This window comes from Xyrauchen texanus, chromosome 4 (genome assembly GCF_025860055.1).
Source record: "Xyrauchen texanus isolate HMW12.3.18 chromosome 4, RBS_HiC_50CHRs, whole genome shotgun sequence".
Classification (NCBI taxonomy): Eukaryota; Metazoa; Chordata; class Actinopteri; order Cypriniformes; family Catostomidae; genus Xyrauchen; species Xyrauchen texanus.
The window spans coordinates 19,106,827-19,121,203 of NC_068279.1; the positions used below are offsets into that span (position 1 = coordinate 19,106,827).

The 14,377-nt window shown below is 36.4% G+C and overlaps 1 protein-coding gene across 1 annotated transcript; it reads left to right on the forward strand.

The window, feature by feature from the left end:
* Window positions 1–1,171: 1,171 nt before the first annotated feature.
* On the forward strand, window positions 1,172–13,546 carry trafd1 (TRAF-type zinc finger domain containing 1). Its single transcript, XM_052125876.1, has 11 exons — window positions 1,172–1,601; window positions 1,783–1,820; window positions 3,558–3,693; window positions 3,871–3,924; window positions 4,093–4,516; window positions 4,850–5,214; window positions 5,609–5,857; window positions 7,836–7,965; window positions 8,469–8,688; window positions 9,643–9,703; window positions 13,004–13,546. The coding sequence occupies exons 2-11, from the start codon at window positions 1,786–1,788 to the stop codon at window positions 13,040–13,042; spliced, it is 1,713 nt and encodes a 570-aa protein (XP_051981836.1). The 5' UTR covers window positions 1,172–1,601; window positions 1,783–1,785; the 3' UTR covers window positions 13,043–13,546.
* Window positions 13,547–14,377: the final 831 nt, after the last annotated feature.

Below are 14,377 nucleotides of genomic sequence, written 5' to 3' on the forward strand. Positions count from 1 at the left end.
CCCAGATCATGGATGAATGGGGTCCACTAGGGGGCGAACGATGATCAAATATGTGAAGCTAGAAACTGCCCTGTACTGCACACGGGAGTAATAAAAGTCCTCTCATAAATAAAGTCCTATCGTGCAAATTATGAAATGCATTTATATGCAGTCACAAGAGTTGACAAATACGGTTGTCCGAGTTGGTAAAAATTTGAAATATTTTAAGAAACTAGTTTTAAACAATGCCAAGATGGCAGAAATGTAATCTTTGTGCCCATGTTGGTGTCATAAATTAAATTAGAACTGCAGATGTAAAAGCCTAAAAATAATCATTTTGCAATCGTAATAATTTATTCAATTGAGGGAGGAAGGCTTTTGGCCGAAACGTTTTTATTCCCCAGCTACAAAACAATAAATGTATATATTTTTTTAGAGACAGGTTTATAGTGCAGACTTTCTCTTATTTTTATTCCGTTGAAAGATATATTTAAACAGTAAGAAATAAAGATCATTCTGATTATAGTCTATTATGAAAATATCATATGATCATATGTATTTGAAGTGTTCTCTCTTTTACCTTACAATATTACCTATTAAGATTCTTATTATTTACTATACAAATATATTTTAATTTAATTTGTTTCTTTTGAGGTTTATATTTAATTTACACTGCCAACTTAATACAAGGTAAATATTTCCAGATAATATTTTAAATATTTATTTTCACTTTAGAACAATGAAAATATAAATGCTAATTATTTCATTTTGCAAAACATTATGTTGTCTTTATTATATCACTCTTACTTTTGTTCGTACACAGGATAAATGTGCATGATAAAAAAACAGCTGCTTTCTTATTTTAGGAAGGTGGTCCCTAGCAAATAGATCACCATATTTTGGAGTCCTTGGCATCAAAAAAGTTTGTAAACTCCTGAGTTACACTACCTGACTTCGATGAACAAAAAGTTGTATATATAGCTATAAATATTAATAATAAATGAAAACAAATTATTTTCACTGATTTTATATATATATATATATATATATATATATATATATATATATATATATATATATATATATATATATATATATATATATATATATATATGTTTTCGAGTGTCTTTTATTTTGAAAATAATAATATTTTCGCCATCACCGTCTGTCAGAGTGATAGGTCAGTGTTTCTGATTTCACGAAAACCATAGCTTGTTGATACTGTATCACGAAACGAAAGCTGATCCTATAATTGCGGTAGTTCACACAGAGCTATCTCAGGCCAGTAAATAGTTTATTAGATTATGTGGGTTATTGTGTTTGTGGATTTACTGTCTCGAGTCTCATGAACCAATCGTATAGTGAGTTTTACAGTTGATCAGCAATGGACTTTAAACCAGATAATTTGCAGCGCAACCGGCATCTTTATTTTTAAACCAAGCCATGATAGCTTTTTAAAAACACAGTTGGGCCTATCCTAATGTTATGTAGCCAGAATACAATCGGTATAATCAAATCTTTGAATAATTTCGTGATATTCGCTCTTGGACCGAGAACAAGGTCCTTGTGAATAGTTTACTTACCGAAACGAAACTGCTGCTTCAAGCTTTCCTAAATATAAGGTAAAATTTTAATGTTTGTTTTGTCTATTTACATCAGTTACATAGATGTTACAATGATTGATCGTCTCAATTTAGCGCTCAGTTGGTAACGCATTTTTTTTTTGTGTGTCAATACTCTGAACTGTTTTCCTTTTATTTATGTATTTATTTGAACGATCTTTTTGTTTATGTCTTCATATAGGCTATGGCTGATGAAAATACCCAGTTCTGCAGTAATTGGTGAGTCAGATAAGGCGTGTTGTTTTGAAGTTTCGGCTAAATGTACAAGTTGACAACCTTTTGCTTTCGATGCTCCCAGTCCTTTGCCATCAACTCTCCTTCCTGTACTTCAGCGCCATCATTTCCTGAAATAATTATTCACCCTAAAATGAAAATGATCTAATCATTTACTCAACCTCATGCTATCCCAGATGTGTATGACTTTCTTTGTTCTGCAGAACACAAAGATATGTAGACGAATGTCTCACTCTGTTGGTCCTTACAATGCACGTGAATGGTGACCAAAACTTTGAAGCTCAAAAAGCACATAAAGGCACCATAAAACTAATCCATAACACTCTAGTGGTTAAATCTATGTCTTCTAAAGTAATATGATAGGTCATCATTCCTATGCCCTATTCCATACGAAGACAATTACCCTCCACTGTGTGAGCTTCAGAAGGCTGAAAGGTGATTATGGTAAGCCAAATCGAATTTTAAGCTATTCTTATCGGAAAATCTTTTTGGAATTGACCCTACAGCATGGATTGTGCTCCTTTCAAAGTACCCTGCGAAGGCATGACCAGTGCCAGTTAGCCAGACGCTAGGGGGAGAGAGTGTTCTCATTCTATAAAGCATTTGTTTGGACAAAAACTTCTCAGGCACTTTGTGCTGTCATGACTGTGCCTTGGTCTGTCAAGCCAGAAGAGAGAGACTGCTCATTTTAAATGCTTATATCTTCTGAAATGAATTTTGTCAGCATTTGGAAGTACATTAGTGTATTGACAGAGTTAGGGAGTTACGGAATACATGTAACGGGAATACATATTTAAAATGCAAAATATAAGTAACTGTATTCCACTACAGTTACAATTTAAATAATTGGTAATTACAATAGTTACATTCAAATGTATTTTGATTACTGAAGACATTACTTTGCATTTTATTGCCATTTGTTTCATTTAATATTTAGTCCTTTCAGATGGAAAACATTTATACATATAAATGATGTGATCCAAAGTGCATTTGAACAGTGGTGAAACACTTTCTAATGATGAGTTGCATTCATACGAGCAGACAGAGAAGTAAGTTTAGAGCAGAAAAAATAGAAATAAACTTTGTGTAAATTGTCAGCTTTACGCTAAGCTAAAATGGCATTTGTAGCCATTTTACATGCACATTACCAGGCATGATCATATTTTTTTTTTATCAAGAAAATTCACGTTGGATCATAATTTCTTTTTTTCTAGTAAGTCCTTTGATATTAGTGCAAAAATCTTATTTTTATTGAGTAATGTAAATATTGACCTGTTTCTCACCCACACCCATCATATTGGTTCTGAAGATATAGATTTAACCACTGAAGTGTTATGGATTACTTTTAAGAGCCTTTATGTGCTTTTTGGAGCTTCAAAGTTTTGGTAGCGATTTGTGAGGACCTACAGAGCTGAAATATTCTCATAAAAATATGAATTTGTATTCTGCAGTAGAAAGAAATTCATAAACATCTGGGATGGCATGAAGATGAGTAAATTATGAAATTCTTTAATTTTGGGGTGAACTTTCTTTCATGACTATTAATTTATAATTAGTCACTTTAGCTGATGCGTTTATCCATAGCAACTCACAATGCTCTTATTAAAAGAACAGTCTCCATGAAGTAACCTACATTAGGGTGGCTTTTCTTGCTCAACATTGAGAGAATTGAACATACAACCTGTCAGTCAACTAACCACAGAACCCTGTCTGTCTCTTCAGCAAGCGTGACATTCCAGAGGCCAACTTTACAACACATGAGATTCACTGTCGGCGGAACATTGCTTTATGTGATGTGTGCCAGGAGCCTTTTCCTCATGCCGAACTTGTGCAGCACAAAGAGCTGGATCATGCAGAGGTAGGATCCAGTTATGATGTATGAATCGATGTATTGATGATAAAAGCCCAATTAATCTCTTACTGTATATGCTGTGCATATAGCAGATATTTCAGAAAATCTGATTTGAGCGATTCTCACTCATTCTCACCAGGCTGATAAATGTAAATTCTATTAAATAGAAATCTCTTTTTACAGGAACAATGCAAATGTGGGTTAAAGATAGAGAAAAGGTTCATGGAGACTCACCAGGTACTGTTGCTCAACATAAACATTTTGCATATCGATGTTTACATGTAACATGAGTTTTATTTGTTTGTGGCTTTTGCTTTCAGTTGGTAAATCCGAAAGTTATCACAATTTGAAACCCGTTAATTGTTTTGAGTGCTATTTCATTCATATTCATTTTACTCCTCACAGAGGTCAGAGTGCAGTCACCGACTGGTCCCATGTCAGTTCTGTGACCTGGAGCTGGCCTTCTGTCAGGCTAAAGAGCATGAGGACTACTGTGGGACCCGCACTGAGCCCTGCCCCGTCTGTAAGTGTAACGTTATGCTGAGAGAGCAGAAAATCCATCCAGCCCTGTGTGGTAGCTTTACGCCCCCTCAGGAGAGGCACAGCGATAGGGCAGGCTCCCAGTCTCCAGGAGCTTGGTTTGAGACTCATTCCATTCATAACCTGTTGAGGGCCCAGGAAAGAAGCCACAATAATAACAACACAGGGGCAGCAGACCGCAGGGGCCCACCACGACCCTTGGAGGACAGAATACATAATAGTACCAGAGGAACAGTGAGGGCAGGAACCAGGACAAACACACAAACAAGGACCAATGAATTTGCTTACTGTAAGTATCAGCCTGGCTGTTTTAGTTCTAACTTTAGATATAATGCTTTTTAAAAGTCTGCATCCCCAAACAAAAAAAAAAAATGATGGATGATTCTGTATCTAATTTAAATCTGCAAATAAACAAAACAAAGAAACATTACAAGATTTTCAAAAGTAAACTCAGACTTTTGAACAGCACTGTAATTTACAATTAATATAATATGGTTTTAACTGAAATGCTTGCATATTTTGTGGAATGTGATGGCAGTTTTCTAAGTGTCCTAACAGGATGCTGGCACGTTTTTTGTCAGCACTAGAAAAAAGTAACCTTCCACTTTGCTCATTTCCTCAGTGCTGGATCAGGAAGGAGAGCTGGGGAACAACAACAGCAGTCTGCTGTGGTCTCTGGGCCAGGTGCCAGACTACGACTCCTCCAGTCTGGACTACATGCTGGCCCTCAGCCTGCAAACTGAAGGTGACTTGGAGGACCCTGGGGGTCAGGAGGGTGTGTGGACTGATGTGTGGGACCATCGACTGGGAAGGACATCAGCCCATAGCAATCTTACTTCCCAGCTCCCCTACAACACTAACAACAACTGCACTTCAGCCCCCCCTAAATCCAACACAATCCCAGGCCATAGCCCTTCCTCAAATATCATGCTCCCTTGTGAGTTCTGTGAAGAGCTCTTTCCAGAGGAAGACCTTATCATACACCAGGTACGTGCTGAGGCCTCAGTTATTCCATCAAGTTACACTCCCTCTTGACTTGATATTTAAATTGGGCCTCTTGTGTCTAGATAACTCTAGTAAGTGTCAAGTACAGAGCACAACAAAAGTTTTCCATAAGAGGCTATTGTCATTTCAGTACTGATGTTGAATATCTCACTCCGTTCCTTCTAGTTGGATCTCTATTGTTTCACTATACAGTGTTTAGTTACCATGGAAACCTCCTCAGATTTCAGCCATCCAGCTTCTCCAACAGGCTGAACCCTGATGAGATTCTTCTCCTCTTTCTAAGACCATAGAGAATTAGTTTGTTATCTGGGTCAGTTGCCCTTGTTGACCACTATAATGTAAATACTCTTTTTTCTTTTTTTTTAATATCTTTTAGACCGGCTGCAGCCCTGCATCTGCTATCGCTTCCTTCAGTAAACAGGCTCCATCTCTTCACTATGAAGACACCATATCTCAAGGGGCTGGTCATGTCATTCCAGCCCACACACCCATTCAACCCACCCTGCCCCTGTCTGTCTCTCCAGTCTCCTACAGTTCCTCATCCAGTCCTGGTGAGGGTGACGTGCTCATTCCTTGTGAGTTTTGTGGCGTTGCCTTGGAAGAGAATGTGCTCTTTCACCATCAGGTATTATTGACAGTCTGTTTGATGTTATGTCTTTAGATAATGATTGAAGTTCTTATAAAAGATAAAGTGAAATGTTAAAGGAATAGTTTATCCAATAATGAAAATTCTCTCATCATTTATTCACCCTCATGCCATCCCAGATGATTTTATATCTCAGTTCTTAAGGTCCATACAATGCAAGTGAATGGTGACCAAAATTTAAACACAAAGGCAGCATAAAAGTAAACCTTACAACCCCAGTTGTTTAATATTTGTCTTCTAAAGCGATCCAGTCGGTTTTGGGTAAGAACAGACCAAAATGTAACTCCTTTTTCACTATAAATCTTGACATCAGCAATCTCCTTGGTGATCATGATTTCATCTAGTGCTCTGCGCATGTGAGAAGCACTAGGAAGTGTAATCGAGCTTGCCTAGAAACTGCAATGGAGAGATGTAGAGTGAAAGAGGAGTTTCATTTTGGTCTTTTCTCACACAAAACCAGTCTCTTCAGAAGGCATGGATTAAAGTCCATGGAGTCTTATGGATTACTTTTAAGCTGCCTTTATGTGAATTTTGCATTGTATGGACCTACAGAGTTGAGATATTCTTCTTAAAATCATTGTTTGGGTTCTGCAGTAGAAAGTAAGTCCTATCAGGGTTGCCATGAGGGTGAGTAAACAATTAAATAATTTTCATTTTTAGGTGAACTATCCCTTTAGGTGAGAAAGCAATGAAATATGTTTTCATTGCTCTGTATAAAAATAGTTTGATAAATGTTTCTTTAGATACCCACAAGCAAAAGGAACACTCCCATTTACTATAGTTGTGACTACAGCCGTGGCCAAAAGTATTGGCAGTGACATACATTTTGTGTTTTGCAAAGTTTGCTGCTTCAGTATTTGTAGATTAATGTTTTACATGTTTCTATTGTACACTGGAAAACAATGATATGCGTTTCATAAGTTTTAAAGGCTTGTATTGGCAAAAACACAAAATTTATGCAAAGAGTCAATATTTACAGTGTTGACCCTTGTTATTCATAACCTCTGCAATTTGCTCTGGCATGCTGGATATCAGCTTCTGGGCCAAATCCTGACTGATGGCTATCCATTCTTGACTTATTTGTGCTCTGATTTGATCACAATTTATGGGCTTCTGTTTGTCCACTCGCCTTTTGAGGATTGACCACAGGTTCTCTATGGGATTAAGATCCGGGGAGTTGCCTGGCCACGGATCCAGAATTTCAATGTAATGATCTCCGAGCCACTTCATTATCATTATCTTGCCTTGTGACATGTTGCTCCATCATGCTGGAAAATGCACAGATGATCAGCAAATTGCTCCTGGATCGTTGGGAGAAGTTGCTCTTGCAGGACGTTGTGATACCATTCTTTATTCATGGCAGTGTTTTTGGGCAGAATTGTGAGAGAGCCCACTACCTTGGATAAAAAGCAACCCCACACAGGGATGGTCTCAGGATGCTTCACTGTTGGCATTCATGGTAGTCTGCTCTTATAATCCAATCAGAATGATAGAGTGATTTCACCTGACTAGTACTCGTTCCCAGGTGCTGCTGATATGATTATTGAAATGATGTTGGCTGGTCATTTTGTGCTAGGACCAAAAAACTGTGAAATTTGTTTTTTGTGATAAAGTTAATTTTTTTGGCCAATTAAGCTTTTTACAATTATTTAAAATGCATCTGATCACTCTGCACAATAATCTAGAAACAATGTGAATCAACAACACAACAACTGAAGCAGAATTTTTTTTTGGCCATGGCTGTACATATGGTGCAATGTTTTCATTTTAGTAGTTTATTTATTTTAGACCATTTTTATTTGGGGGTGATCTCTTTAAGCAAGAAACTTCTATTAGCTTTTTATTGCTTTTCAGCTATAGTATGTTTATTCTCTTTTGTAAATGTAGAGTAGAAGAGGAGCCTACCATTCAGTTGATTGGCTGAGTGTTATGTTAATAGTTTTGTCCTACTGTAAAGGATAAGTGTGACCTCCGCCCCAAGACCGCTTATTCAAAAGATGGGGTATCTCCATGGAAACCACACAACACAGCTAAAGAGGCCCATGAGAGGAGATCTCCTGAGAGGCAGAGGAGAGTAAGACATCAAGGTGAGATGCCAAAATACATAAACACATTCTCAGTTACTTTCCTACCGGTAATCATCTTTGTAATCTGTTGATTCATTTGACTTCTTATTGACTTATATAGAAGTCAAATGAATTTGCAGATTACAAAGATGGATAAACTATCCCTTTAAATAATCAAAAGCCAAGCTTTTTTATATATATATATATACTTGGCTTTTGATAATTTAAAGGGATAGTTTACCCAAAAATGAAAATTCTGTCATAATTTACTCCTCATGTTGTTCCAAACCTTTATGACTTTATCCACACTTTGTATGGAGCATAAACTAAGATTTACAGCAGCATATATAGTGTTGGTTACTATTCACTTTCATTCTGCCTTACATCTCCTTTGGTGTTCCACAGAAGAAAGAAAGTCATACAGGTTTGAAAGAACATGAGGGTGATAAAATGAAGATAGAATTGTCATTTTGGTGGAACAATACTTTAAAAGTAACCAGTCAGACCTGTACATGTTTTTACAGCTGACCCAGGTGATGAGCTCCTGCTGCAGACAGCTCAAGGGTGGCAGAGAGGCACCTCAGGTTTGGACCAATGTAAGCCCTCAGTGTATGGATCCACCAAGAACACTAATGCTGAGCAGCAGGTGAAGAGCAGGAACCAAAGGTGTGGAGCGGTTGAGGCTAACACCTACCCAGCACCACTCAATGACAGCCTCAAGACCCATTCTACAGCCACTTCAGGGTATGCTCAGAGCTATGTAGGGTTGACAAACAAAACTATCAAGTTATGACTACTTTATTGAATATTTTACCTGTTTGGTCTGCTTCTGATATGATATGCAGCCTTGATATCTGACATTAACCATTCCTGAAAGTATTTTTCTGAAATAATTACATGTACATATATGGTTGGTATGGTTCTAGTATGTTCTGCTGTAAAATATTTTATCACCTAAATATTGGTTAGAGCTTGTGTGGAGCACAACTCTGGATTGTTCACCCAAAAATGAAAATTCTCTCATCATTTACTCATCCTCATGCCATCTGAGATGTGTAAGAATTTATTTCTTCTGCAGAATTCAAATTAAGATTTTTAGAATGGCCAGAACTTTAAAGCTCAAAAAGCAGATTAAGGCAGTGTTACTGAAATCCATCAGACACCGGTGGGTTAATCAATGTCATCAAAAGCGATCCAGTTGGGTGAGAACAGACTAAAATGTATCTACTTTTTAACTATAAACCTTGACAGCAGTCTCCCAGTGATCATGATTTATAGCTCGATAACACTTCCTATAGCACCACTTAGCGCTCTGCGCATGCGGCAAGCACTATGAAGTGTAATAGATCTTGAAATCATGATCGTCCCCAGAGGCTACAATGGCTATATGGACAGTACAGTGCAAAAGGAGTTATACTTTGGTATGTTATCACCCAAAACCGATTGGATCCATTTAGAAGACATGGATTAAACCATTGAAGTCGAATGGAATTTTTCAATGTTGCATTTATGTGCTTTTTTTGAGCTTCAAATGTCTGGCCACCATTCAATTGCATTTAAATTACCTACAGAGTTGAGATTTTTCAAAGTTTTTTTTAATTTTTTTATTATTATTATTGGGTTTGATGGAAAAAGTAATAGAATTTCAGTGGTCAAAATGGGTGGGAACCCTGAAATTGTTTTTTTTCCCCATGACAGACTTCCCCACAGAGGAAGGCTTGAAGGTCGAAGGAGTGAGAAAAACACTGAGACACCGAAGGTATGCATCTTAATTGTTAGAGGATCATGAATGAAATACATTTTAAGAAGGAAATTGTTTAGAAGATGTCCATTTTGTCTTAACAGAATAGTTCACCCAAAAATTATCATTCTTTCATCATTTATTCACCCTTATGTCATCTCAAACTCGTATGACTTTCTTTCATCTGTAGAAGTTATTTGAATGAAAATATGATTTTTCTGTATTTTTTCTGTTTTTCCATACAATTCAAGTGAATAGTGACACATTTTCAAGCTCCTAAAAGCACATCAAGGCAGCATAAAGGTAACCCATATGACTCCAGTGGTTTAATCCATGTCTTCTGGAGCGATCCAATCGATTTTGTGTGAGAACAGACCAAAATATAACTCACTAAATCTTGACATCAGCAGTCTCCTTTGCAATCATGATTTCCGGCTCGATTACACTTCCTATAATGCCATCTAGTGCTCTGTGCATGCATCAAGCTTTAGGAAGTGTAATCATGCTTGAAATCATGATCATGCCATGAGACCAGAACCCAAGGAGGGAGCCTAAGGTTAGCCAAACAAAGCATAGCGCTGCTGGACACTGGCGAGGAGACTAGATGCCGTTCTATTTGAATGTGTGTCTATGGAGGAGATGCTTGAGTATGCTGAATAAACCGCTTTTGTGATGAAACAGCTCATCACTTAATGAATTGGCTTCTTGTCCACTAATCTTCAACATGTTTTACACTAAAAAATCCTTTTGGAGTGAACTATGCATGCAGTGTACTATGATTTGAAGAGAGGAGAGGAGAAGAAGAGAAGTCACAGACGACTTTGTGACAACTAGGTGTCAGTGTACCACTCCATTCATTTGTATGGGATATGCAAACTGTGATTTACTGTTGTAACACTCAGGGCCATTTATATGATTGGTTTAGAAGACTCATGTAATCCAAGTTGACTGTTATGTTTGCTCTGTCCTATTGTAAAGGCTTGGGGGTTGATATCTCAGTATAAAAGAAACTCTGTAGAGACTGCAATGCAAGATGTACAGTGAAAAAGGAGTTACATTTTGATCTGTTCACACCCACAATTGATTAGACTGCTATAGAAGACATGGATTAAAAGGGCACTCAGTAACATTTTGTTTGTGTCATCTTGGACTTACATTGACATCTAGTGGTGTGGATGCAGCATCATTCAAAATCAGTTTCAAAATGGTTTTCCATTACAGATGCCATTGTAGAAATTCACTATTCACAATCAGCCATGATTAATTTAATCCTAGAGTACAAGTGTTCATTAACGAGACAGTTACTGAGATTGAGCAAGTAGTATTCAGCTGGTCATTTGATTCAAAATGGCAGCCCCCATGATGTCGCTCCTGCCCCATGTAGAATAAAACAGCTTTTATAAGGTGTATGACTAGAGTCTTCATCTCATGTGATTGGTCATGATTTTATACATATGTTTCAAAATTTCAATTAATTTCTTTAGAAGTAAAATTTTTTTTAATGGGTAAAAAGTTTCTGTGTGCACCTTTAAACCACTGGAGTCTAATTGTTTCCCTTTATGTTGTTTTTATGTACTTTTTGGAGCTTGAAAAATTGGTAATTGCTCACTTGCATTGTATCGACAAACAGACATAATATCTCTATTACAATTAGGGCAGTGTTAGGGCAAAATATTGATAGGACAATACATCGTCATATTCTCCTTACTGATGCGCATATCAATGCACCTGCATCCCTGTCGATATTATGCAGCACTTTGATAGCTTGAGTGTAACCTTTTATGTGTATCACAACGCAAGTTGGCTGTATCAGTTACCTGAATAGTAGTAGACCACCACATTTAAATTGCATAAGACTCTGCTGGCAAAACTAAAATCTAAAATATATGTGCATTTTTGGCTTTTTTGCTTATATTTGGCAGTTGGGATTTAGACATATGCGATATCCAAATACTACAAATCTAAAGTACTGCGTAACATGACGAACCTCATTCTACCAGTAAATATGTCAAGATAAAGCCGGCGATATGCATTTTCTTTTACTCTTAACCTGAGTATGAAATTAATTGTGAAAACAATGGCAGATAGCTCACAGTAGCTCGACCTGTACGTTTCGGACCCCTTCGCACCTGTATTTCGCACTGTCCATTTGTCATAGGATCTCCAGAGAAGGAGGTTTCCTTTCTTCTCTATGTTAGTGTTCTGCAAATAGTTTTATTGTTTATGTGAGTGCTGCAAATGATCTCAGGCTATCTCAGGAGGGGCTCAGGAGTTAAAACCACTTTAAATCCAGCAGTTCGCATTTTTACTGTACATGGATTGTGAATAACCTATATATGGAGTATATGAATCGGATAAAAATGGCTGTAAAAATCGAAGTGACTGGTAAAACTGGGTCAATCCGAAGCACAGAAAATGCCAAGGATCTTTTGTGGAGGTAGCTTGGAAATCACATGCAAGGGTCAGTTAGACTAACTATGTTAAGAAAATGCAATTGCAGGCTAATATGTCTCTTAACTTGATTTTAGCACAGCATATTGTCTACTGCCTATAATCTTTGACACTATACATGTATTTTTGAATGGTCTTTCAAATTGGCTGGTGTAGAGCGGAGGAGGGTGGGATCAGGCTGGAACAACGCACGCCCGGTACCCAATCGGCCCGCCCTCCTCCTTTCTACAGCAGTTTTTTTTTAATGTACAAATGACAGATTCATTATATAATTTTTCATGTGAATACAAGAACAGGGTGTAGAAGTGTGTTGTGTTAAGACTCTGTTAACTTCTGTAACCATAGAGGCTTTGCATAGTTTAAAAACGGTTTGCTTTTAATCCAGAATATTTGAACTATAGGAAGGGTTACACAAAACACTTTAAAAGCAGAAGGAAGAAATGGACAAATAAAAGTAAATCACTTTTTGGTAGCAATAATACATTTTTCTGTTCTCATCTTTATAGACCTTTATTGTGTTTTGAATGGTAAATTCAAAATTTTGTTCAGGAGAAATTCAGTACAAAATTTACATGTAACGTAACACATTGTACCGTGGCCCCTGTATCATGTTGCGTATCACAACGTCACCTTGTTGGTAATTCCGAGCCCTAATTAAAATATCTTTGTTTGTGTTCTGTGGAAGACTCATGAGTTTTAAATGACACAAGGGTGAGTATATGATGAGAGAATTATAGTTTTTGTGTGAGCTATTACTTTAAGGGAACCCTCCATAGAAAATACAGTATATGTTATAAGATATTTTAATCCTTGAATTTACAAATACTTTTGAGTTGTTATAAATTACATTTCTTTTTTCATCTGCAGGTGCCTAAAAAACATAATGTTGAAAAAGAAGAGGAGTAAAACAAAGCAACCAAACTTTTGTTACTCAGACTTGTGACCTGCTATTACTGTTGATGGTCTATTATGTTTGTTTTTATTTCAAACATGTCTTTGCCAGGTGAATTTAAATGTTCTTTGGCTTGTTTGTGTATTTCTGTGACTGCACTATTTTTTTCATTCTTTATTTTATTTTCTATTTTATATGGTGTTTGTATGTGAATTAAACTGTTTGTTTTAAGCTTTTGAACATTTTCTTCTTTCAAAGACATACTTGGAGAAATGTCCTAACTGTACACACTGATGTATGCTTGTATAGAAATGATACATTTATTTCATGGATGTACTTGAAAATAACAGCCAGGTGTATAAGAAATGGGACACACGGCTGCTTCTGCTTCAATGCCAGAATGTTGTCTGACTAAATCAATAAAAACATACAAAACAAAAATTATCTGTATTGAAAGATTCCCTTCAGGACAAACTAGAGCAACAGAGCATTGTTTAAGAATTAAATAAAAGCATTATAATCAGATTTTTCTCTTGTCTTCTTTTAAAGAAATAAAATATAGTTAACAACTCCATTTACATGTATTTTAGACCTAAATGTACAATACATGTTCTCATTTTAATATTAGAAAGAATATGAACTCATATCTGGCCACACTTAAACCCTGATTAATAAACCCATATTTTAAAAACATCTATTTGTATTTTATAAATCATACTTGTCTCACTACAAATGTGCAAGTTGTCAGACCACATTGTCGCCATCCTTAACAAAGTGCATGAACACTATAGTGCATGGTAATTAATAATGCATTCATTGTAAATGCTAAATCTATAAGAATATATTTCTTGATACTTTGCCCAAATTTGAAGTCTTTCTTTATATCCCTTTCTAGTTAATACAATATTAAACATAAATAATAGCAAGAATAAGAAGTTTCTAAAGTATTGTGACATTGTTTTTCAGGTTTAAACCTATTTATTTTTATTATACACTGGTGGCCAAAAGTTTGGAATAATGCACAGATTTTGCAGTTTCTGAAGGAAATTTTAATTCACCAAAGTGGCATTCAACTAATCACAAGGTATAGTCAGGTCATTACTGATGTAAAAAAAACAGCACCATCGCCATTTCAAAAAAGTACATTTTGATCAAGTCTAGACAGGCCCCATTTCCAGCAGCAATCACACCTTATCCTTGAGTAATCATTCTAAATTGCTAATTTGGTACTAGAAAATCACTTGCCATTATATAAAACATTGCTGAAAGCTATTTGGATAATTAAATGAAGCTTATCATTGTCTTTGTGTTTGTTTTGGAGTTGCCACAGTTTCCAACAGACTGGTATG

Excerpts from the sequence above, each read along its gene's own strand:
- trafd1 (XM_052125876.1), top strand. The coding sequence starts at position 1,786 with ATGGCTGATGAAAATACCCAGTTCTGCAGTAATTG. Across the intron at positions 1,821-3,557 it reads ACCCAGTTCTGCAGTAATTG|CAAGCGTGACATTCCAGAGG; the intron begins GTGAGTCAGATA and ends CTGTCTCTTCAG. Across the intron at positions 5,858-7,835 it reads ATGTGCTCTTTCACCATCAG|GATAAGTGTGACCTCCGCCC; the intron begins GTATTATTGACA and ends CCTACTGTAAAG.